We start from the raw sequence: 27,188 nt of genomic DNA, 5'->3' as shown, positions 1-27,188 counted from the left end.
TTATAAAAAAAAAAGTTTAGTCTATGTACGCAAACTGTTTTAGAATTGCGTTTGGAAACACATTTGAAGTACAGCAGGGAGGCGTTCAAACCTAAAAACTTGCAATCATCACTTTATTTGCATTGTTTACCAGCTAAATACATGAAGGGGATTTATTAAGATTGACATTTCCATGACAGTGTTAAATTTTTTCCCCAGCTGGTCCCTCGGTGCCCAGCAGACACTGCAATATGAAATATGTGAAAAAAGCACTCCTAGAAACCTCCCAGAACCAAGAAAGATTCTAAAAAAATAAAAACATAAAAGTTGAAATCACCCCCTTTGCCTCAAAGTGATATAAAAATAAACAAAAAAAACCCCATAAACATGTTAGTTAATTCCATGGCCAAAAAGTCCTGATCTTTCAAAATATAAAAGTGGTCATTCATGGCAGTGAACCCTGTAACGGAAAAAAGCGCCCAAATGTCTGAACAGCCATTTTTTTTTTACTTTCAAGTTTGCCCAGGGCCGCTTCAAGGCTCTCCTCTAGAGACTACACAGCATAACAAAAGAGATCAGCTGTATGGCATATACTTACTCCAGAAGCACCAGGATGGATAAAATCTAGAAAAAAAAACACAAAAAATGTATTGAAAACATTGCTCAATTGAATTTATAACTACTGTGGCAACCTATCACATTCCAGCTACTAGAAAAGGTTAAGATTTTTCTGTATCCATTGACAATTCATTTTGTTTCCTTCCATGTTTAGATCTTCCCCGTCACTCTCCTCCCTGGGCAGGTACTTACATTTCCAGAGCTTGAGGTTGCACATCTTCTGCTTCCAGGCAAGGAAGAAGGCAATGAGCAATGAGATGACACAGATGATGACGGCCAAAATAACCACCAGGCTGCTCTCATCTGCAAGACATTTACACGAGTAACACCTTACCAGAGGACAGAAGAATTCCCATCACTAAATCCACAGAGTAATATACAGGGAAACCAGTTTAAACAAAGCAGCACAGACAAATTCTCTTTTATATGGGTCATATGGGTATATTATGCAAAACCCAAACTAGGACTAATAATGTACAGTCATGATACATGGAAAATAGAGAACACGTGCAATCAGCTCTAGTGCAAGATCTATAGCACAACTCCTTATGTACACATTTGCAAAGAAAGATGTCAGAGCTCTCAGAAGTCCGATAAAAACAAGGTTTTAGCTTTATTCTCACAATCAGGAAATGCACATGATACGTTTCAGAACCTTACTGGTCTTTAATAATAGATCTATGGTTAAAGACCAGTAAGGTCAGAAACGCATCAGCCAATGTTGTTTTATTCTCTATGCATCAGTGCATTTCCCAAGTGTGCGAATAAAGCTTAAACCTTGTTTTTAACAAACTTCTGAAAGTGCTGACTTTTTTTGCAACAGTCATGATATAGCATACAAGTTACCTCCACCCACAACCATAGGTGGTCCCTTCTCTTTATTATATATTATGGTGACCTTTGAATATTTTGGGTCAGAATGGCCCATTCATAATGGGTTCTCAGCACTGCAAAATGTTAATTATTTGCATGACGCTGCTCTTATTCCTAGTTGCTAGCATAATTCTTCTTATCTCCGGTTCCCAGAATTTTATAAATCTGAAAAAACATACCTGACTCATTTGCTCCCTCATCTGTAGTACTAGTGATGGTCCCAGAGGTCATGGTGTAAAGGGTTGTGGTGTCGGAGGAAGCTTGGGATCTTGTGTATGTCTTATATGTGAAGTTCTGGCTTGATATGAGACCTTGATCTATGGGTCCTCCACACAGAGCATCTTCGGTAGCGCTGCCACTCCTAGTGGTCATCCGGTTTAATTTATTACAACTATTCAGAGTAATAGGAATTAAGAAGAATACATCGGTAGGGTCCTTACAGAACAAGTTTCAGTATCAGGGTATTAAATATGCTATTTAGCTATTTGGAGTGAAAAAGCAGAGTGACAATCCACATGTTTGCCAGTAACGATGCATCGACTTCTGTTCTCTACAGTGTTATCAGACACCTGTCATTACTGTGTTGATATAGGGCAGTGATGGCAAACCTTTTAGAGACCGAGTGCCCAAACTACAAGAAAGACCCGCTTATTTATCGCAAAGTGCCAACATAGAAATTTAATTTGTGATTTATACTCCCTTCTCTGTCACAGTTTTCATTGATACCAGCACTCTGAGGACACCAATAAAGCAGAAAATAGTCCCAGGTAGAGCTGTCACTTTAAAATAGCTCTGTGCACAGCAAGCCCTGGGCTGTCTGGGACTGCAGGAAGGTACCTGGAGTCATCTCTGGTGATGGCCTGAGTGCCCACAGAAAGGGCTCCGAGTGCCACCTCTGGCACCAGTGCCATAGGTTAGCCATCACTGATATAGGGTATTAATACCTCAGCCATATATACTTTTTATAGTTTGATTTTCTTACCCTGTGTAAATATTCCATGACCAAGACAAATTTGCTTTTTGGTACGCAGTGCCCATGATCTGGTAGCCCCACAGCCATGCACCAGCTTCATGCCAACCACATAGACCTTTACACTCACCGGCCACTTTATTAGGTACACCTGTCCAACTGCTCGTTAACACTTAATTTCTAATCAGCCAATCACATGGCGGCAACTCAGTGCATTTAAGCATGTAGACATGGTCAAGACAATCTCCTGCAGTTCAAACCGGGCATCAGTATGGGGAAGAAAGGTGATTTGAGTGCCTTTGAACGTGGCATGGGTGTTGGTGCCAGAAGGGCTGGTCTGAGTATTTCAGAAACTGCTGATCTACTGGGATTTTCACGCACAAATCTCTAGGGTTTACAGAGAATGGTCCGAAAAATAAAAAACATCCAGTGAGCGGCAGTTCTGTGGGAGGAAATGCCTTGTTGATGCCAGAGGTCAGAGGAGAATGGGAAGACTGGTTCGAGCTGATAGAAAGGCAACAGTGACTCAAATCGCCACCCATTACAACCAAGGTAGGCAGAATAGCATCTCTGAATGCACAGTACATCGAACTTTGAGGCAGATGGGCTACAGCAGCAGAAGACCACAGCGGGTGCCACTCCTTTCAGCTAAGAACAGGAAACTGAGGCTACAATTTGCACAAGCTCATCGAAATTGAACAGTAGAAGATTGGAAAAACGTTGCCTGGTCTGAAGAGTCTCGATTTCTGCTGCAACATTCGGATGGTAAGGTCAGAATTTGGCGTCAACAACATGAAAGCATGGATCCATCCTGCCTTGTATCAACGGTTCAGGCTGGTGGTGGTGGTGTCATGGTGTGGGGAATATTTTCTTGGCACTCTTTGGGCCCCTTGGTACCAATTGAGCATCGTTGCAACGCCACAGCCTACCTGAGTATTGTTGCTGACCATGTCCATCCCTTTATGACCACAAGGTACCCAACATCTGATGGCTACTTTCAGCAGGATAATGCACCATGTCATAAAGCTGGAATCATCTCAGACTGGTTTCTTGAACATGACACTGAGTTCACTGTACTCAAATGGCCTCCATAGTCACCAGATCTCAATCCATTAGAGCATCTTTGGGATGTGGTGGAACGGGAGATTCGCATCATGGATGTGCAGCCGACAAATCTGCGGCAACTGTGTGATGCCATCATGTCAATATGGACCAAAATCTCTGAGGAATGCTTCCAGCACCTTGTTGAATCTATGCCATGAAGAATTGAGGCAGTTCTGAAGGCAAAAGGGGGTCCAACCCGTTACTAGCATGGTGTACCTAATAAAGTGGCCGGTGAGTGTACGTCATGTAGCAAGCTACATGAGGTTCCCTCAGTCATCTCACCACACACCACATTGTACTTGTAAATAAAGAAAGGGTCCTTATAATTTTCTTCCCCATGATACGATATGGTATGATGGTCATTTTATCTTCGGTTTGTGAAGGCACTCACTCTGTGTGTGGTCTACATGGTTCTGTGTCTGAAGTCACATTGGAGTAGGTCCCACTGGGACAAGGTTCACATTCTGTGTCCTTTTCGGGGGAGCCTGTGAAATGTATATACATATATTCATGACTTAATATGACTGATAAAGTGTTCAGAGTATATGAATGTTTTTAAAAACCAGAGTTAAGCTAGACTGCAACCTTGACCAATTTGTCCATGCAGCAACTTTGGACATTCATTATTGTAAGGTATTGGGGCGTATTTATCGTACGCCGACCTCTTGATGTATCTGGCGTGTTGCTGTACGTCAGGTCCTACATAGCATAGAAATAAGTGCAGCTGGTGACTTTTCACGTATGACAGGACACCACTCCCACCCGCCAGATGAAGGGGCCTAGAAGTCCCCAAATTGTGTGCATTCATTGCAATTTAAGTGTTAAAACTAGCAAGTCATAACTTCAGTACCCCAACAGAAAAAAATCCAAACATGATACTTCTTTTTTCTATCATCGTAGCACAGTAATTACTTTCAATAGCAGGTTTATACCCTGCAATTCTCACAGCTTTAGTCACTGTGTAGTCCTAGATGTGTAAACCTCTAAGATCTAAGTACCTTTTTGCTTTACTCCTTGGCCTCGGGGGCAGTGTTTGTAGGGATTGCAGCGGGCACATGAGTTGGGCACAGCTGTGTGACAGTAGAAGCCAGCTTTACACTGGCAAATCGCTTCAGTGAGTAGGGAGCAGCTCTGGATCTCTACAAGGGATGATTCTGGGAATGTAGAAGTAAAACATTGTTACCTAGCGTCTATGACAGAAAATACTTGACAATCACATATGCATGTGCAACGCTCAAAATGTTACATATTCTACACTTTCTCAATAGCTTATTCACACAGAGCAATTTTTATGGTAGATTTTCATTAGATTTTCTGAGTCAAAGTCAGAAGTAAATTCTGTTTAATTTTTTGTTATGTTTTAGGAGTTTTTTTTAATTTTATTAAATTTTATTTTAATCTTATGTTTTCTACTGTACACTCATTTGTAATTCATAGTTAACCCTGAGAACTGCAACAAATAATCATCTATATAAATGCTTTGACTCATCTATAGCTGTGACCGTTCATATATAAATAGATAACACAGAATTTCCGTGCAGATTTCTGGTTTCGTTACTGGTAGTACTCGTCTTTTTTTCTCACTTCAAATTTGCTTATTATTAATTCCGTGATGCATCTATTAGGTTGACAAATTAAACATTAAGTGACTTCACTGAGATGTCAAATTAGCAGCTTCCAATGTGATTTAGCATATAAAAATGTATCTATGGTAAAAATGGAGTGGATATCTGATCATGAAGACAGAGACCCATGTTTATCAAAACTAAGGCAAACTGCACTGTGAGCCCATGGAGTTTGCAGAGTGCGTCAGAATAATGAATTGTGGTTCCTGGTCTTCATTAATCTGGTGCACTCCGCACTATTCTGGAAGTGTGCACCTTATTACTTTTGGTGAACTTTGTTCATGCTGCAGAACTGTGGCGCATGTCAGTAATAAATGTGGCGCAAACTCCGACAAAGCACTAATACGCTCCTCTAGGTACACATTTTTTCTGTCTTGTCGGACACAGAGCAGCAGTGACACAAAACTGACACTGCAAGCAGATTTCACATTCTTTTAAGTGCACAGTCAGACAGAAAACTAGTGCAAACATTTTATAGTGATCCAGTGGTTAGAGCTATAGCCCTGGCTGCAGAAAGTCACAAGAAGCGTGTGCTATTCATGTGAGTCACTGACTCAGCCCATGTCTCCAGCATCTCCCTCATTCCCTCTTCCCTTCAACAGAGTAGAAGATGACGTCAGTCTAATGAGGGAGATGTCGGAGACAGGGGCTGAGTCACAAAGTGACTCGCATGAATAACACATGCCCCTTGTGACTCGCTGCTCTTTCTGACATGGTGCCAGGTAGTCTTACAAATTCTGTTAATGTGTGCTATCACTTCCCCCAAGACTGGGGCTACTAGTGTCCTTCTCGAATCTTGTGATTGCTAATTTTGTAGCCATTAAAATGTGGGAGTTTATGTTTTAGGAGTTCAGTAAGATCTATCAGGACTAAGGCAGTGGTTGCGGTGAAAGGAACATTTGCGTTGCTCACATTTTTAATTAGGTTATAAGCTTTCTCCCAGAAACATTTAATTTTGGGACAGGACCATAAGTGTGTACTAATGTCCCTTTTTGACCACATAACCTCCAACATCCAGGAGGTGTTGTGGTGTATATTTTATATAATCGGGATGGTATAAAGTACCATCTCATATGAGATTTAACTCCCGCAGCTTTTCCCAGGCCAACATATGTGGGAATTTTGTCAATTCCTTCTCGAAGGAGGGGGTTCCTTTCTTGCAAGTGAGGTCATCTTGTATGAAGTGTAGCACGTGTTTGTTTATTGATGGTAATGTGGTTTTGTGTGTAGACAATAAATTGTGGATTTTTAGGTACGGTAGTAAAAAATTTCACTTCGTCATCTGCAGGGTTTTGAGGGGAGACGCTGAAGGGATGAGGGATGCAATTGAGCAGAAGGCTGGGACTCAGCAAGGGAATCTGTGAGGGAGCAAGGTAAGATAAACTAAAGAATTGTAAAGAAGAAAAATGATTTAAGGACAAACCAAAACATGATTCAGGATTCCTATAAAAATGAGAATCTCAGCTTCCAAAGTGCACAAAAATTACAGATCTCTATACTGTAGGAGAAGAGGTATAAGAAGTTGAGTGCTTTGATTTTGAAGGTAATTTTGGCAGGTAAATGGGCCATTTTATAAATAAAATAGGGAATAGTTATAAAGATATTTCATGGCCTCTATTATTTAAGTTGTAAAATTACAGGCTGGCTGTAATGATATTAAGCATTCCATATATCTACTTTTTGTTGCCAATTACCTCTCTTGCACTTTCTACAAGTCTCACATTTAGGACCATTCTGTAACCAGTTAATGAAATTGTTGGGTTCAGGACATGTTGCACATTCTTTATTAATGTCTTTCACACATGCAGAGTGCGTCACATAACCTGGTAATGACAAAAAAAAAAAATCATCAAAACAAAAAGAAGGTTACGAAAAAGTACCAAATCAAAGAGATCTCCTCACAGACCGATTGCCTATTGAATGGGACAGTCACATGTTACAGTGAAATGTGCAAAACAATATGCAACTCACAACAGTATAGTGCTTATTTTTTATACTACTATATGTTTCTCTATATCAGGTATTAATTAGCTGATTAATAGGTAGGATTCTAGAAAACCTGGGTGTTCAGAGTGGCACTGTCTTCGTCTAAAATGATGATGATAACACAGTTAGGCCTCATGCACACGTCCACAGCAGCAGACGTGCTCTGTGAGCCGCACGAAGAGAAGGAGGGGGTGCTCCACTCTATAGGGAAGCCGAGTGGTCGCGCCGTAATATGTGCAGATATAGGACCTGGTCTATGACTGGCGGCACAGCCGTCCAGCTTAGACACGATGCAGTGAGACAAAAATGTGCTTACTGTACCATGCCTGCATGCTATGCATGTCTATGGCAGCCATGAGCTAGCTGCCCGTTTTGTGGCTGGCTCACAGCTGCCATGATGCAAACGTGTGCATGGGGCCTTAGATGTGAATTTAATTGAAAAAACACAACAAGTTTTGGCTTCAGTATTCGGTGCTCTTCAGGTGATCAGCATGCATAATTAAAGTTGGAAATTGGGAGAAGGATCAGGTCTTGCTATTAGAGGTGCTATATGAGTCCAAAGCCTTCCTAACCTCATAAGACATAGACTGTAGATCAAAATAAGAACAACACACAATTTCCTAAATATCAAGGTGTGTGTATCAGAACCTTCTTCAACAACACGTGGTTACTTCCTTGCTCTCTTCACTCAATCAGCCAGCCAGCCATTTTCATGCAGGACAATGCCCCCTACCACACAGCAAAACAGGTAAAACTTCCTTGAAACAAAAAACATTGAAACAATGAAATGGCCAGCCCAGAGTCCTGATCTATACCCAATAGGAAACCTCTGGAAAATCCTTGGTGACAAAGTTATGACCAAGAAACCCCCAACTCACAGAAATGTGGAAGAGACTGGAAGAAGAGTGGACCAAAATCCCAGCAGAGCAGCGTGAGTGACCAGTGATGTCCTGTGGCCGGTGTTGAAGGCCTGTACACTTCTACTGATTGGTGACTGATGTAACCTTCTGAAAATGTAGTTATTATCTCTTTCTGTGCTACAGTCATTGCTGTTCTCTAATTATGATCACCATGTTATTTGCAAAATAACGGTTTTATGTTGATATACTTAGTAATTGTATGTCGCTATGTTCTAATAAGCTGTGTGTAATAAGCTTAAATCTATTCATGATCCGTTTCTTTTAAAGTCATTTGGCTTGCAGTTTTCTCACTCATATTGGCCTGACAATAGGCAGGGAGGAGGGGTAGGATTATTCATCTCCCCACAGTGCAGCTTCCAGGTAATTCCTCCGGGACCCTCTCATCTTCCCTTCTTTTGAGGTCCACATCCTCAGGATATTCTGCCCATTCTCCCTTCATATGGCTGTAATATATTGTCCTCCTGGCTCACCGTATCAGTTTCTTGACCACTTTGTTTCTTGGCTTTCTCATTTTCTATCCTGTGATATCCCAACGCTTATCATAGGAGACTTTAACATTTCTATAAACACCCCCATCTCCCCTTAAGCCTCTTACCTTTTATCACTAACACCCTCTTTGGGACTCTCACAACTCTCTGATTCTCCTACTCATCAGGAGGGAAACATCCTAGACCTGGTCTTTGCTCAACCCTCTTCAGTCTCTGACTTCACTAATTCTGCCTTTCCACTCTCAGACCATAACCTTCTCTCTTTTACTGTTAATAGTTGCTCTCCTTTACAGGACATGCCCACCTATCAGATATACCGGAACCCACGTGCCATTGATACTCAAGGTCTCACAAAAACTTTGCGGTCATTACTGTCCCCCATCTCCTCTCTTTCCTGTCCTAACCTTTTTTTTTTTTTTTTTAAATATTTTTATTTGCAAAATTAACTTAACATACAATATACAATCGTATAAAATGCTCTTGGTTACACAATTTATAATTACAGTCATATATAATTTAACATTTTATTCCTTATAAATACCCACCCCAACCCTCCCCGAGTGGTTGTCGATACGTTGCCTATAAAGAACATATACAATTGGGAAACATTGGGGTCAATAGTTGGGATATTATTAATCCCCTAATTTACCATGTCTTGTGATGTGGGCTTTATTTCTACTTTATTCTATTCTGGGCTTGGTATTTCAAACCAACATTTCCTTATTTTTTCGGCCTCTATATTTTTTCTTATTCCCTCCTGTTGTTCTGCGTATAAGAGTAGGTCCATTCTGCCTTCCCACTCCTGCAGACTCGGAGCTGCTTTACTTTTCCATTTGAATAGGATTGCTTTCCTTGCCAGTAATAAGCCCTTCATTACATGCATCACCGCCCCCACTGAACCTTTCACACCCATTTTTGATCCTAAGATGCAGACACTTTCTTTTATTGGGATATTGCAGTTAAATGTTGTCTCTAATCTACTTATGACTTTAACCCAGTATATATGAAGCTTCGGGCATCGCCAGAGCATATGTACCAGGTCTGCATCAAACAAATTACATTTTGGGCACTTTTCCTCTTTGCTTTTCTTAAATTGATTCAGCCGTTTTGGCGTGTAGTGGACACCATATATTATAAATATCTGGGAAATTATATGTGACATGTTTTTAGTGCTGCTTTTTACCATTGCCAGAGCATCTACCCATGTTTCCTTAGATAATTCGGGGATCTCTTTCTTCCATTGTATATATCTCTCTTTAGCCGGAGGCAGCGAACGATTTTCAGTAAGTAGCTTGTATACACGTGCCATTAAACCCTTTCTAGCTACTTCGTGGTTTATAAATGGCTTTAATGGGTGATCTTCCAGGGTAAATTTTTCCCTCTTAGCAAACTCTTTGTAAGCATTCTTAAGTTGCATATAAGGGTACCAATCTCTTGTATGCAGGTTGAACTCTACAGCCAGATCCTCAAAAGATTTTAATAGTCCTTGCTTCAATATTTGACTATGGAACCATACCCCTTTCCCTATCCAAAACTTAGAATACTCTTCTAATCTTAAATTTTTATTTGTGAATCCCCATAAGGGTGTTGTGTCCATATAACCCTTGTAGTGCATTTTATCCTTAGTCCTTTCCCATATCCATTGTGTTAGCCTTAACATAGGGAACGGTGTTTTCAATTCTTTATTCAAAAAAACCCCTGATTCTAATAGTGACCAAATGTCATAGACCCCTAAAATTTTGTAATTTCCCGCTAGTATGTGTTTTATCATATATATATCGTGATCTAGTAAATTTTGCCACTGTGCTGCAATGAAGTAGGATGATAGATCCGGGATCGCAAGTCCTCCTTTATCTGTTTGTGAATATAATTTTCCTAAACCTATACATGGTCTGTTCCCATCCCATAAAAGTTCCCTTAATAGTGCATTAATTATTTTACTAAATTTGTTTGGTATAACTACTGGGCTATTTTGAAACTTAAAGAGAATTTGTGGTAGAATAATCATCTTGAATAAAACTAATCTAGCTGCCATAGGTAAATTCATTTTCCTCCATACTGCTACTTTCTGTCTTATTTTACGAATCAGGGGGTTGATATTAAGAGAGATATAGTCATTTAGATTTTTACTTACAATTATCCCCAGATACTTCATACTCTCGACTACAGGGAGTTGGTCTATTGTTTCCCCTAGGGGGCCAAATGATTCTAGAGGGAGGCATGCGGACTTGCTCCAGTTAATACATATGCCTGATAGATTGCCATGTTTTTTTATTAGAGTGATAATTTCTTTTATACCTTCCCTACCGTTATCAAGATATATCAACATATCGTCCGCGTATAGCTGAACCTTGGACTCTCTATCCCCCCACTTAAATCCTTTTATCTGGTTGGATGATCTTATAGCACATGCCAACGGCTCTAAGGCCAATGCAAATAGTAGTGGGGAAAGGGGGCATCCTTGTCTTGTGCCCCGATATAGCTGCCATGGTGCGGAGGCCCGCCCGTTAACACTTACTCTTGCCGATACCCCCTTGTAGAGGATTTTCACCCAGTTAATAAACTGGGGTCCAAAGCCCATTCTTTCCAGGGTGCACCAGATGAAGTCCCACTCGACCCGGTCAAAAGCTTTGACCGCGTCGAGTGCGACCACCATCCGTTCCCCTTCTGCGTCACTTGGTGTTTGTATGCTCCACCATAGACGTAAAATGTTGTTCCGGACCGACCTCCCCGGCATGAACCCCGACTGATCGTCATGAACTACTGTCCTGACTACTTTCAGTAGCCTTGTTGCTAAGATTTTTGCTAACAATTTATAGTCGGTGTTCAGCAGGGAGATCGGTCTGTAGGCGTCTAGGTCCAGTGGGTCTTTTTCCTTCTTGTGGATTAAAATAATAATCGCTTCCCTCATAGAGTCAGGTAATTGGCCCTTAGTGAGTGAATGATTATAAACCCTCAACAATAGAGGCAGCAATATTTCGGCATAATGGGATAACACTTCCGGCGGTATCCCATCTGTTCCCACCGCTTTACCCTTTGGCATCTTTCTAAGGGCGTCTGATAGCTCTTCCAACAGTATCGGTTGATCTAATGAATGTGCCTCGTCATGGGACAGTTGAGGGATCCCAATCCCTGTCAGGGAATCCTTGATCTCCTCTAAGTTTGTTACCCTCTCTGAGGTGTAGAGTAATTCAAAATATTGTTTAAATTCTTCCCTGATTTCTTCCTGGGTTGTGGCTAGTGTGCCCTGTTTTCCTCTAATTATTCTAATAGTGTTGTTCTCATCTTGTCTTTTAACTAGATTAGCTAATCTTTTTGTTGAAGTATATTGTCCCAAAATCAATTTTTGACTTTGTATTGTTTTGTCCCTAACCGCTTTTTCTGTGCAATATCTTTCTAGGCATTGCTGGGCCTCCAACCAGAGCTTTTTATTCCCATCTGTGGGATAATTAATAAATTCCCTTTCCAGGGCAATGGTTTTTTCTTGGAGCTCTTCCAACCTCTTTTGTTTCTTTTTTTTGAAGCGGCTGATTTGGCATTTCACAAGTCCTCTCAGGTTTGCTTTCAGGGCATCCCAGACAATGTCAATGTCCTGGGATCCTATATTCATGTCCAGAAACAGATGAATGTTCCTGAGGATCTCTTTATCATCTTTTACCAAGTCAAACCAGAAAGGTTTAATTTTGTAAAAAACCAAACCAGTCACCCCATTTTCCCTCACCGAGAACCACACTGGTAGATGGTCGGACAGACCTCTAGCTCCCATATCTATTTTTTCCACTAGCTCATACCCTGTGTCATTTACTAACACAAGGTCAATTCTAGATAAAGAATTAGATGACTTAGAGTGGCATGTATAAGCTCTTCTATTCGGGTTTAGTTCTCTCCAGATATCTCTAAGGCCCAGCTCCGTCATCAACCTGCCAAATACCGAGATTGTCTGAGTGGGAGGTCGATTATTTCTATCTAGTCCCTCGTTGTATACATGATTAAAATCTCCCATCCAAAAGATGGGGGCGTTATCAAATTTTTCGACTTTTTTTGCTATGCTAACTAGAACTTCCAGACAAGCTGTTGGTGGGAGGTATAGGCCTACCAGCACTAATCTTATCCCGTTTAGTATGGCATGAAGTATAATATATCTGCCCTGAGGGTCTATTTTTATCTCTAATTCCTGGAAACACACCTTTCTATGGATCAAAATGCTCACTCCGCGAGCATACGAGGAGAAGGTAGAATTATAATATCGGCTTATCCAAGCCTTGCTTAGAGCTTTACAAGTATCCGACACAAGGTGTGTTTCCTGGAAACATATTACCTCCGGACAGTATGACCCACATAGATCGAAAATTGCCTTTCTTTTTAATTTATCATTTAGCCCTCTCACATTCCAAGATATAATTTTAACCATTGTCAAGAGTAGTGTACATTATTCCTACCCAATGTTTCCTGAAGTACGTTTTCCTCGACAACCACTTAATCCCTCCCTCCCCACCCCCGAACCTCCCATACCTTTGTCCAGGGTTGAACATCCCTAGACTCTTCCCGGAGCATATTCCGCACCGGAGTAAGGATACCAAATCAATGAATTTATGTCTTCAAAACTCTCTCTATCCACTCATTTGCTTCTTCAGCGTTTTCAAAAAAATTAGACTTATCCTCATACATAATTTTTAATTTTGCCGGGTACATTAGTGAATATACAATCCCTTTTTCTCGTAGTCTTTTTTTTATCCCTACATAACTCATTCTTTTTTTTTTGGATATCTTGCGGGTAATCTGGAAAAATCATGATTGGGTTGTTGTTATATTGTAGTGGGGGTGAGGATCTTATGCTTTTCAGTATATTGTCCCTATCTCTTGGGGATAGTAATCTCACCAAAATATTCCTGGGCCTGCTTCCTGTGGGTGGGGGTCTTGCTGGAATACGATGTGCCCTGTCAACCATAAACATTTTTGTGCGTACCCCCTCTGGAAAGGTGGATTCAATCCAGTCTGAAACAAATTTGGCCATAATACTCCCTTCTGTTCCTTCCGGGAATCCCACTATGCGTAAGTTATTTCTTCTTGAGCGATTTTCAAGGTCTAGCACCTTCTCTTTTAGGCCCTGTTCAGACTTTTCCATTTTTTTAATTTTTGCGGTTAACACCTCAATTTTATTCTCCACCACCTCTACTCTTGACTCTGTGTTGTCAATTCGAGTCTTAAGTTCATGTATGTTCCTGTCCTAACCTAGTTACTAACCATTATAATCCCAACCTTAAAAGTGCCCTGGATGAAGTCCGAACATTTCAACACAGTCGTCAGCAACCTTGGCACACACCCCAAACCCGTTTCCTTCGGCAGTGCTCCAGGAGTGCCGAACGTCTGTGGAGAAAATTACGCACATCTGCAGACTTTCTGCACTTCAAAATCTTGCTTAGAACTTATAATACCACCCCCAAATCTCGCCAAACAGGTTTATTTCACTAATCTAATATCCACTCTCTCTAACAATCCTAAAAGGCTCTTCGATATTCTTCATTCCTTACTAATGGCAAAAGTGCAGCCACCTGTCACAGACCTTGGGGCTGAAGACCTGGCCACCTACTTTAAAGATAAAATTAAGTATATTTGACAGGAAAGCTTATCCCAATCCACCAACTCCATTAATCCATTTCCCTCTGCTACTGTTCGCTCTCTTCCTTTCAGGTAGTAACAGAGGAAGAAGTGTCCAGGATCCTCTCCTCTGCCCGGCCCACTACCTGCACTAGTTACCCCATCCCCTCACATTTTATACAGTATCTTTCCTGAGTGGTCACTTCTCACCTTACTAAAATCTTCAACCTCTCTCTCTTCTGGTGTCTATCCCTCTTCCTTCAAGCATGCAGTTGTAACTCCATTACTAAAGAAAGCTTCCCTAGACCCATCCTGTGCTGCTAACTACCAACCAGTCTCTAATCTCCCTTTGATCTCCAAACTCCTAGAACCCCAGGTTTATTCTTGACTAACCCGCTATCTCTCAGCTAACTCCCTCCTTGAACCCCTACAATCTGGTTTCCACTCTATGTATTCCACTGTAACTGCTCTTTCTAAAGTCTCCAATGATCTCCTCACTGCAAAATCCAAAGGGCACTATTCTCTCCTCATCCTTCTGGATCTCTCGGCAGTGTTTTAATTTTGTGGACCACCAGCTCCTCCTCAGGATGATTCGCTCCATTAGCCTGAAGGACACTGCACTCTCTTGGTTTTCTTTCAATCTCTCTGACCGCACTTTCAGTGTCTCCTTTTCTGGATCTTTCTCTTCTCATCTTCATCTCAGTGTCGGGGTTCCTCAGGGCTCAGTCCTAGGTCCTCTACTCTTCTCCCTCTATACTGCCCCCATTGGACAAACCATCAGCAGATATGGTTGTCAGTATAATCTTTATGCTGAGGTTACCCAGCTGTATACTTCTGCACGTAACATCACCCCTGCCTTACTGCAGAACACCAGTGACTGTCTCCTGCCATCACTAAAATCATGGCCTCTCTCTTCTTGAAAATGAATCTTTTGAAAACGGAACTTCTTGTCTTTCCATCATCTACTAACTGACCTAACCCAGAGGCAGCAGGCATGCTGTCTTTGGGTTGTGCTGAACTCTGACCTCTCCTTAGCACCGTATATTCAACCTGTTGCTTGCTCTTGCAGGATGCACTTAAAAAATTTTCTCTAATAAGGCCGTTTTTACAATTGAAATCTCTAAAACACTTTGTCGCTCTGATTCACTCTTTTCTAGACTACTTCAACTTCCTACTAATCGATTTTCCACTTACTAAACTCTCTCCTCTACAATCTATTGTCCATGCCGCAGCCAGGCTTGTATTTCCGACCAAACACTACACGGATGCCTCCAGTCTATTCCAGTCACTGCACTGGTTGCCCGTCTCCGTACGAATACAGTTTAAGTTAATAACCCTCATCCACAAAGCTCTGCATGATGCTGCACCTCCCTACCATCTCTCTTATCTCAGTCTATCGTCCAAACCGTGCTCTTCAAACTGCTAGTGATCTTAGATTATTCTTTTCCTTGATTCGAACTTCCCACGCACGTCTACAGGACTTCTCCAGAGCTGCACCAATTCTCTGGAATGCCCTACCCTGGTCTATCAGACTAATACTCAATCCCCAAAGCTTCAAATGTTCTCTTAAAACTCACTTATTTAGGCAGTCCTATCACATTTGCTAACTGCATTCAACTATAACTCTATTAACCAATTCTGGGTACTCCCTGTCTGTTATCCAGAAAATGCTTCTCTGCAGTCCAACTGACCTTAGGCTTTGTATATAATATGCGGCTGATGGCTGTTTGAAGCAGCAGCATTTTTATTTATTACATTATTTTTATTCCATTCCCCGATAAAAATGGCTGGACCATTATACAAGTTCTTATACTTTTTGTGTCACCCCCTCATCCTCATAGACTGTAAGCTCTTGTGAGCAGGGCCCTGACTCCTATTGTTTCCCATGACTGTTGTTACTCTGTAATGTCTTATTTTATTTGTATGTTCCCCAGAATCTGTAAAACGCTACGGAATTTGATGGCGCTATATAAATAAAGATTATTATTATTATTAAAAAGTGTGTGTATTGGAAATGGCACATGGTAGAGCAGTGGTGGCGAACCTATGGCACGGGTGCCAGAGGCGGCACTCAGCGCCATTTCTGTGGGCACTCAGGTTCTCACCCCAGGACAGAGTTCACCAGACAGGAACAAATCCATCAAATCTTCCTGTAGTCCCAGGAAAATTAAGAGATGCTGCTCTCAGCACTATTTTAAAGAAACACTCCATTGGCTCTTTGGAACTGCGACGAAAGTAAGAAGGTGTGGAAGGGGCTGCATTATCTTTGGAGGTCATCCTGCTGGACCCTTCATTCTTTCTCTGGAAAAAAATTACAATGAGAGTCTGAATTTTCCCCCTTCTTTCAACTGTATTGGTGGCCTTAGGGGCTGATACGATTGAAATATGTGGAAGAACTAGTAGGAAATAAGTTACTGCTTAAAATTCCACATTGGCACTTCACAGTAAATAAGTGGATTTTAGTTGTAGCTTGGGCACTCGGTCTCTAAAAGGTTCGCCATCACTGTGGTAGAGGGAAGGGACTGTGATTGCATTGGTGCATGGAAACTTTATTCCTACACACATACACACAGCTTCAGTCAAGAAGAGGGATCAGTGCTCTGTATGTGCCCCTCTGCCTCTATAAATCCATTTACGAGACTGCAGGCTTAACAGACTTCACTGCTAGACGTTACATCTGAGAAATGTTTATGTGTGAATAAATAAATGCACAGTATATAGCCTTTATTAAATACATAGAGTTCAAAATTGTATACAAGTGTCTGTATGTATAGTGGGTATTGAAAGCATTCAGACCCCTTTAAATTTTTTAACTCCTTGTTTCATTGCAGCCAATTGTTAAGATAAAAAAAAACAAAAACTTTTTTTGCTCTACTTTCCACTCCATCTTGACAGAAAAAAACTGAAATGTAGATATCTTTGCTAATTTATTAAATAAGAAAAACTGAAATATCACATGGTCAGACCCTTTGCTTTGATACTCACATTTAACTCACATGAAGTCCATTTCCTTCTGATCTTCCTTGAGATGGTTCTACTCCTCCATTGGAGTCCATCTGTGTTTAATAAAACTGGTCTTGATTATGAACTGCACACACCTGTCTGTATAAGAACTGACAGTGCATGTCATAGCATACACGAATTATGAGGTCTAAGGAACTGCCAAAGGAGCTCAGAGAAAGAATTGTGGCAAGGCATAAATCTGGCTAAGGTTACAAAAGGATAGGCAAGGAAGAATGGCAGAGGAGCCCCAAATCCAGGTGTGAAAAACTTGTTGCATGATTCCCAAGACGACTCATGGCTGTTCTAGCTTAAAAGGTGCTTTTACTCAATACTGAGCAAAGAGGCAGAATATTTATGACCGTGTGATATTTCAATTGATTAATAAATTACCAATTAATATCTACATTTCTTATTTTTTTCTGTCAAGATTGGGTGCAGAGTGTACATTAATAAGCAAAAAAAAATCTATTTTGATCTTACCAACTGGCTGCATTGAAACAGCGTGAAAAATGTAAAGGGGTCTGAATACTTTCCGTACCCACTGTATGTATGTATGTATGTGTACATGTACATGTCTGTATGCATGTGTCTGCATGTACGTGTGCATTCCTGTATCCGTGTGTGTGTCTGCATGAGTGAGAAACTGCCATGCCTAGAAACTCTCTGCATCTTTGGTTCAGATCCACAAGCCAGATGCTGTGTGAATTATGGGATTATTATCTTTAATATGACACCAAAGGCATGTTTCTCAGTACTACAACTATATAAAGAGGGACATCTGAAGTGACACTCCAGCCTCTAAACTTACGCATCTCAGGTAAAATATGACTCTTCTCTGCTCATTTACATTGAATTATATTTTTATAGGCCAAAGGGGGAGATATCACATAAAATGGGAATTTTAGTAAGAACATACCCTACCTGAAGGGACTAGTAGTTTAATGGGGTAAAATCTGGTGACAGATTCCGTTTAAGACTGACCTTTGGGACATGTGAAACAGCAGTCATTCTCCTCCTTGTTGTAGTTTTGTTTTCCTCTGCATCTCAGTTGACCAGTGGCTCCCTAAAATAAAACAATGTTCTAGTGATAAGCAGTCATAACAATGTTCTAGTGATAAGCAAAATATTCAAGGGGAATTTGTTTATATGTCATTTGTAAAGGTAATTTTTGTTTTTATTTTCACATTGAGTTGTAATCTATAGATTTGTCTTCTACTGCAAGGTCCCCGATTCTACTAGATTTGCTATTTTGGTAAGGAAGACTAAGTTATGTAGGTATTACTTGGATGATTGGGGGTGAGATTTTGAGAGCTAAAGATATCCAGCCACATGGAGTTTACAAAAGAGCTACACCTATTACCTATTGTGTATACAGTACTATAGTCAACAAAGCAATCAAGCTTTGTACAGGCAGTCCCCGGGTTACATACAAGATAGGCTGTGTAGGTTTGTTCTTAAGTTGATTTTATATGGAAGTCAGAACAGGTTTATTTTATAATTGTAACTCCGGACCAAATTTTTTTTTATCCCTGTGACAATTGGGTTTTAACATTTTGGGATGTCATGGGCACAAGTATTAACAATGAAGCTTAATTGCAGACACATTTGTTAAGTCGTATAGCTGATTACAACTTGGGGCGAAGTTACAGTAAATTATCAGCATCCAGAGGTTCCTATGTAAGTCGGGTGTCCTTAAATCAAGGACTACCTGTATAGTCCCAAACCATCCTAAGTATTCTGAGATGGTTTTGGTCAAGTGACAAATGACTCATCACTGGAATTGCAACTGTATTGTAACTTCCCGAGATGGAAACATGGGCAGGAATAGGTCCTGTTCTGAACATGAGGCTGTGTAAACACCTGCCGTGTATATGAGCCCAAAAAAATAATTTGTCCAGATACTATCAGGGAATCAATGTATAGCACATGGACACAATATTACAGATGAGTCAATATAATCCCTAGGACATATTAAAACATTACCAATTTGGTCAATATTTTCCAGCAGTGTTTTAAAATCAGGAGTGGAGACCATATTAGGAAAAGATTTGCTGTATTCTTGACCCAGATCTGTTTTTGGCTCCCAATACAGAATACTGACCAAAACCCTGCTGTATGATCAGGCCTTATCCCTAAAGAATTGATATGCCTGTTGAATGTGAATGACATTGTATACAATTATAGAGCCACTTCTCTTGCTGCTCGGTTCTCGGCACATATACAGCTTTTCTGCTGTGACTGCAATTTAAGTTGTTCATTTTCTTGTCAAATTGTTATATAGGTTAGTGTGTCAGATCAGTTTAGACTTTAGAGAGTTGTGTAACATTGTCATATTGTGTAAGTAAACTGATTTGCTGTCTTGGGTGTACTCTCACCGCTTATTTTTCATAAAGATTTCAATGCATTCTGTATGTTGGATTTAGTTTGATAAATGCTTGAATTCTTCAATTTTGCAATTTTACTCCTCTATGTCATGTAAGATAGTATGGTCAAAATGAATGCAAAAAGTTATGACATTATAGATACTCTGCTGGGGTACGTACTGCAGAGCCACAATGTTCAGACCCAGGAATATACATGACCAGCAATGACTTTGGACTTGTGTCAGCAGCCTTGCTATGCAGGTACATGTGTACATTCATTCTCAACTCCCTTTTTGAGCTCAGATTGATCATATCAGAAATGTTACAAGTAACCAGTATACCGGTCTTAGCTTCAGGAATGAATGAGATGTGGAGACCAGAGCTGCTTACAGTAAACACGGATAGCAATCACATTTCCAGTACACTATCATCAAGACTGGACATAAACAGCACAAACAGGAAAACCCCAGTACAAATCCCTTTACATGGACGCATTGCTCTCAATCTGATAAATAATGCTATAAAATATATGGAAATTCAGTTGTCAATGTCACCTTACAAAAACAATTTGCTGCATGCACACGATCATAAACGAGGGCCGTGTGCTAGCTGCAAAAATGGCAGCTAGCTCACAAACCCTATATATCTCACTGCACTATGACCTAGCGGGACGACTGCGCCACAATTGTAGAGCAGATCCTATTCGTGCCACAATCTGTGGTGTTGCCTTTGCTTTTTCCTACTGAGAAGCCCCTTATCGTCACACAGCCAAAACAGGCCATAAACTTTCCCCTGTATGCGGCCCGGTTGTGCACATGGCGATAACTAGTAAAGAAGTGCTTTACATAATGCTGGGGGAAATAAGTGAGGCGGCAGCTGCAGGAGCTTACACTTTCTGGAATATCACTTATCTCATTAACTTTTGTGCAGCTTTTGAGTTCAATCATTATTTCTTCCCTCAGAAGGACAAACTCAAGAACATGTGTCACTCTAGAAACCACAGTCACCAGAAAGCAGCCTGAAGAGTCCTTTAATGTACATAACCCTCAGCCCTGGTGGAAGGTTTCACCATAGTCAAAGAAGCCAATGACAGACCACAGCGTCATTCAGCTTCATCAGACTGACATTTAACATGATAAAAACACATTGTAAAATTCCCAGACTGACATTCAAAGAAAAGAGTAAGACCACAGTCTCGCTTTAATGTCATGTTTTGCAAAGAATATGAATTTCTGTTATATGTGAAAAAAATGGCAAAATGTTAAAAACATTTTTAAAGGGATATTCAGGTTTCAGTAAATGAGTACATGTATCTAAACATGACCATTTTTTTTATATAATATCTATATGTACCTTATGGAGGATGTGTCACCCTGAAAAACGGCACTAGAAGCTGCTTACTAAAGTAAGAAGCTCCAAGGGTAAAACACTGTTACAATGATAGCTTTAGTATGCACTGTACACTACAAACACCGGACCACTCTTAAAACGGTTCGGCGTATCCACCTCTTCCCTGGACCACCCCGCCCTCTCTATAGGCCGGCGATGACTGCTGCGCATCATGCGGCAGTCACTGCCCCTAATCCCGTCCCCAATCCCGACCCTCATGAATACGCTTGTAGTGTATAGCGCAACGGTGTTAGTTAGCGTTATCGGAGGTTTCCGATAACACTAACATTGTAACATCTAAGGAACCAAAACTGATTTAATGAGCCATTCGCAGTTTCACCGTAAAGAATAGTACGGAGCAGCTTCAATGGCGCGGCTGCACTATTCTTCCTGCAACAAAGTTTCTGCACTGAAGGAGGGGTTCCAGAACTCAGTCAGACCGTGCACCAGATTCATCATGTACAGTCTGACAGAATTCTGTTGAAGGTGCACCAAAAAAAAAAAGTGGTGCTCTCTGTTATGGCATTGCAGAGGGCACCAGTTTCACGAAGAGCCCTCTGCACTATACACAGGCACACTGCAACCAGTACGGACTGCACTGCTCTTAGTAAATGTGACCCAGTATCAAAAGTCTAGGTCTTATTTAAACTAAAAAGGTTTTATTACAATATTATAAAGATATACATTTGCTACATGAGCAACAATCAGAAGTTTCCCCCCATCTTAAATACTTGTATCTTGAAATGACTGAGCCCAAGGGCGGGTTTACATCAATGATCAGAATCACTCTGCATCAGAAGCCCCTCTAAGCCTTGAAAGTGTGTTGTGGTTTCTATAGAGCTAAGTTAATACACAAAAAATAGTGGTCACATTTTCCATTTAACATATTAAAAGCACTAACACACCCACAGAGGATGGCATGCTCCAGGATACTGCACAGCAAGCCTAGTGCTACCTCTACTAATATACTGTCACGTCCGTCATCAGGCTGGGTTTGGTATTGCTGCGCAGCTATTACTATTACTATTATCGTAACTGTATATTTTGTAATATTTGTAACAGATAGTGTGGAGTGGCTCCGTGTCGCAAAGCTTGGGTCCCTACCAAACTATGCTAGTTCAGGCCCGAACAAGTACTTCAGTCCGGGTTTGGCTCAACACCACTGCTAGTAAGGAAGGTGGCACATGTGGCGGTTTGAACCCTTTTTTAAGAATTTTGTTGAAAATGCATCCGTTTTTAATTGGGAAAAACGGACAAAAACTGTAAAAAACGGATGCAGCTTTTAACGGACTGCTTAAAGACGGACTAAAAATGGGTTCAAAGCGCTGATGTGTGCCACCACCTTTACACCTGTGATCATTGCCAAGGAGTCCCTACTTCCTGATAGAACAGCAGCACCAAATAGTTATCATGATAACTTTGATGAAGAAGTGACTCCTTGGATCATTCATCACTATGATGGAGTTCCAATGTCAATATTGCTTAATTGTCCAGACCATTTTATTACTATTTTATAATAGATAAAACTGAAGCCATCTGTACATGACATGGACCAAAAACTCACAATCATGTCTCCAGCTATTTAAAACCAAGAGCTACCACTGGCAGCTTGATAATATATAAAATAAAGGGACATCGTACAGCAATAAAATATAGGATACAGTGTACAATATAGTCGGGGAAGATTAAGACAGCCATGGGCTCTGGGCTGTATTAATATTATAGCACCTACAAGTCCAGAATTCACTTCCACCATATGGTATTAGAATCAAGCTTTGTGGAGAATGGAGAATGTGTCCCTTTTGTCTGCTTTCAATCTGTGGTTTCAATGGCTCTTAAGTACATGTGTACTGAGAGCAGGAATATATGTATGAGGATTTCATGGTTGAGGGTACTTCTCAATCCAAAATTTGGTGGTTTGGGTGGCCATGGGCCCCCTGAAAAGACCCGGTCTACCGCCCCAACCGCCTATGTTTTTTTTTTCCAACTGTATTTATTGAAAGTTTTTCCAATTTTATAAGAGAACAAGACCTCAACATAGGGTCATCAATACAAACATTGGGTCTGGGACCCACAGGAGAGAGGGGCAGGGAAAGGAAGGGGTATGGAAGAATGAGGAAGGGAGAGGTTCTATTAGGTCACTAGGTTCCATTTAATTCAGAATGGCAACTCCAGCTCTCTCCAGCCGTTTTTCCCCTCCAGGGAAAGGATAGGGGGAAAAGAGGAAGGGGGGAAACACATAATGTAATCAACACAAAACCAAAGAATCATGGAACTTTCTCATCATCTCATCCCGTGAGCGCCTATGTATTATAATCCACTACTGGATATAGTGTACAATTTATCACTAAATGACTATAGCACCTCCTGAAGAATCCACTGACATCACAACAATGCACCAGCTTGTATCCTTTAGTAGGGAGTAACCTCTCGAATTAAGAGACATTTGTGTCTAGTTTCTTAATGGGAGTGCACTTAGGAGAAAGAGAAGGTAGGGGCATTTTTAGCAGGCACATTGCCACATGAAAACTATTTCCAAAAGCTGTGAGCACACATAAATGATAAAGTGTATCTATATCTACATGACAAATATATTGTATATTGTACTTTTATAGAATGGGTTGTATGAGCTTACTTTTTATTGTCTTATAAAGCTGTTCTTCCTTTGCACTGTTTTATAGTCAGACTTTCATTCTGAGGATCTGACACCCCCACAATGATTGTACATTAAATGGAAAGTATATTCTTGACTAATCTTCAAACCCCTCTAAAAAAAAGAGAAAAAACAGCCCCCTCCTAGCAAAGACAAAAAAATGTATATGAAGACTTACCGGCAAGGTCCCTGCTGCTATAATGAGGATGAAGATTATATGAGCAAAGAACATGGTGACTCTGTGGAAGAAAGAGCAAAATGTGACTGGGGGATATTTACAGACCGTACAGGCTGGTGCTTAGAGTTCGGTAAAAGGAACAATTTTTGGCCAAAATAACAGAATGCCACCTAAATATGCAAAGATATTTGTATACAGTATATTGTACTTGCCTATTGTCTAACCTGTTGTTTGCTGGCTGTTTTATTTGACTGTGAAGGCAAAGCCTAGCATATGTAGTATGGTATACTGAGCTGTGTGATAATATCTAATGATAAGTTTATCAGGTGTGATTCTCCATACAGACAGGTTCAGGTTTTGTTTGCATTTAACCAACAAACAAAAGATGCCCAGTTGTTGGCAGTACATCTCCAGGTATAAGCAGCCAAGTGCTGCAATTTTTGATGTTCATGCATAACACAGTCTATTGTATCTAAGTTTCATACTGCACATTGATGTCCCGTGTATTGTTGTCTCCTGCGCCATGGTATCAAAGTATATCAAGTGTCGTAATGTATCCAGAAGGTGTGTATCTTAGCATCTCAACTGCAATACCAATATAGAAAAGCAGCAATAGCAGAGAAGTTGTGCTGTTATAGAATCATTTATCTTTAGGCACCTTGCACACCCTGTGCTTAGCCCATGGAAACAGACCCATGTGCTGTCAGATCCCAAGTACCCGCACTGTAATAGTCCACCATACAGGGTCTTTTTGCACCACATTTGTCTATGATGCAAGGACTCCCTTCCAGTGCACGGTTCTCAATCAGTGGCATCTGGCACGGTTCCATTTCCACAGGCAGAACACGTTCATGTGCAAATAACATTAGACTGGAATTGCACTCGCAGTAATAGTCGAAGTTAAGTAGTCTTTTTGAGCCGAGGATGCAAAATAATGCATATCTGTTCAGTAAATAAAACCCTTTAAGTTTAAGGATTGGAACAATTCATGTACACCTCAGTCTATACATCAATGTCAATGGTAGCAGGGCACTGGAAGAGCTCTATACTCACATTGGTATCCTGTGTTCCCCTATTTCCTTGGTACAAAGTCCTATAGCGCTTCGTGCTGTGCTGTACTTGGTACAGAAGTCATGTCAGTGAGTAGCCACAAGTTCTCTTAAAACATTCAGAAACAAACTCTCTCGACCACAAGTTACTGAAATCCTTCCCCCCGCACCAATTGGTTATTACACGTCTGAAGTTACTCAACCCAATACTTCTACTTTGATTCATGACTTTGTGAACACAATATTGATCAGCATGTTCTGCAGAGGAGACCCAAGTTTCAAGTTAGTCCCTGTAGACCAAAAAGTTTAAAGAGGTTTTCTGCTGTGAGCATATACATTTTATCCTCATTTTCCAATATACTTCTGTATCAGTTTCCAATATCACTGCTTGCTGTTATGCAGTAGAAACCTTACATTCTGGGGATGAAAGCTCTATCTTGTTAATATAACCGACACACAGGTGCATGTTAAAGCATGTGTATCATAACTTTGGCTTATAAACTGGGTGTTGCATCCTTAGTGTAGCTTTTTATTATGCAAGAAAAAAAACTGGCTGAAAATTTAATTTTATAACAATATGGCCAGGTCATTAAAAGGGAATTCTAAGCCAAGCTCAAGGGCTAATTTGTTGCCTACAAGTTTGCTATGAATTTCTGACTTTATCTTTTGAACAAATTGAGTTGCACATTTTTCTTACAGATCTAATATATAAAGCGGAGTGTGTGTGTCTGTGTGTCCGCTAAAGGAATCTGTACCGTCGTGTTTACAATGAACAAAATCCACTTATTAACCACCATATACAGAAGCCATTGACTGCTGCTGCTGTGACAGTTGAAAGCTGAGCCGTGGTTGGTTGCTGTTCTGCCACAGGTCATTCATATGAGCTCTGAGCGGTTACTATAGGCCAGTGGTGGCAAACCTATGGCACGGGTGCCGGAGGCGGCACTCGGAGCCCTCTCTGTGGGCACCCAGGCCATCACCCCAGAATGAAGTTCACCAGACAGGACTCAAAGAATCTGCCTGCAGAATCTTCCTACAATAATAGATGAATTTGCCCTCCTCATTTCAACTGGGTTGGTGTCTTTAGGAGGCTGAAGAATTGAAAGTTGTCAATGAACAAGGAGAAATAAATTACTGCTTAAATTGCTGTGCTGGCACTTTGCAATAAATACGTGGCTTTTGGTTGAAGTTCGGGCACTGAAGCTCTAAATGGTTCGCCATCATTGCTATAGGCAATGAGTATAAGACGCTTATGTGTGAGGTAAGATGGATAGGGATACAGAAATGGGGGGGGGGGGATTTATTAAAAATGTCTGAGGTAAAACTGTTCCAGTTGCCCATGGAAACCAATCAGAGATCAGCTGTAAATTTATAAACAGCTGTGGAAAAATGAAACTTAAGCTTTGATTTGTTGCCATGGGCAACTTGAGCAGTTCTGCTCTCGGACACTTCTGATAAATCTCCCCATAGACAAAGTGACAGAGACAGTCACTGGAATGAGAGTGCCAGGGACAGACAGTCACTGCAATGAGACTCGGCGACAGAGATGGTCAGAGACAGTCTATAGATGCATATAAAATATTTTTTGTTAACCCATTCTATTTTGTTGTAGCCAAGAGCAGTTATTTACTATGGCAGCAATGCCGTGAGCTACAGCTAGTAGATCATAAATATAAAAAGCCAGGAAAAGCCAGTTTCCACAAATGTAGCCTTTATGTAGTCAGACCTGCATGGCTGTCAGAACTGTTGGGAGCTTTGCTGCTTAGGAAATCTGATTCCTTTGGTCATTTTTAATGTTGACATGTTGACAGGTTCCATTGTACTAAAACCCTAACCCAATAGGCCACTCAAGTCCAGCAGAAAGCAACCCAATTTAAAGGCGGCTAGGATCCATTTTCAAGGGGATAATGACGCTTCTGTATGCAACTGGGGCACATGTATCTTTGTCAGCGGCTTTCCTTGTGTGCTTGTTTTCTGCTCTGTCTTTGGACAGTATGCATCTTTGGCTCTGGTTGCCTGTGATATAAGCATCTATATAGTCTATATCTTTGTGCCTGCATTTGTCTCTTTTTTGAGACAATTGCAGGCACCATGGGCAAAGATTGGGGGGTAGAAAAGGTGGAATTTAAAGAAAATATTAGTCTTGCAAAGATACATTAAGAACACTGCAACAGACACACACTCCAGGAAACTTCTTGACACCTGGGCATGGGAAACATGTTCCTCATTGCTATATTGGTGAGTTGTAAAACTGTATTATAGAGGCATTTCCTTGACACATTGCAGCAAAGGTGGTCCTACAAATGTGCAAACATTTGGAAACACATGTATCATTTTCTTTACGCTTTACAAATTCTTGATACTGTATGTCATAGAGCAAAACCAAGTATCA

General features: G+C 40.8%; 1 protein-coding gene across 1 annotated transcript in view; it reads right to left on the bottom strand.

The window, feature by feature from the left end:
* Positions 1–24,870, bottom strand: part of LOC140065782 (uncharacterized) — a 28,669-nt gene extending 3,799 nt beyond the window's left edge. The window contains exons 1-9 of the mRNA XM_072113356.1: positions 24,801–24,870; positions 23,748–23,808; positions 18,146–18,227; positions 6,864–6,992; positions 4,543–4,698; positions 3,936–4,029; positions 1,650–1,861; positions 790–900; positions 578–603 (exon numbers count right to left, since the gene is read on the bottom strand). Coding sequence (XP_071969457.1) covers positions 578–603; positions 790–900; positions 1,650–1,861; positions 3,936–4,029; positions 4,543–4,698; positions 6,864–6,992; positions 18,146–18,227; positions 23,748–23,801 — 864 coding nt within the window. The 5' untranslated portion in view covers positions 23,802–23,808; positions 24,801–24,870. The remainder of the gene's footprint in view (positions 1–577; positions 604–789; positions 901–1,649; positions 1,862–3,935; positions 4,030–4,542; positions 4,699–6,863; positions 6,993–18,145; positions 18,228–23,747; positions 23,809–24,800) is intronic.
* Between the last annotated feature and the right edge of the window lie 2,318 nt (positions 24,871–27,188).

The sequence above is a fragment of the Engystomops pustulosus genome, chromosome 6, assembly GCF_040894005.1.
Source record: "Engystomops pustulosus chromosome 6, aEngPut4.maternal, whole genome shotgun sequence".
In the NCBI taxonomy this organism is placed as follows: domain Eukaryota; kingdom Metazoa; phylum Chordata; class Amphibia; order Anura; family Leptodactylidae; genus Engystomops; species Engystomops pustulosus.
This window is presented reverse-complemented; position numbering and strand designations above follow the sequence as displayed.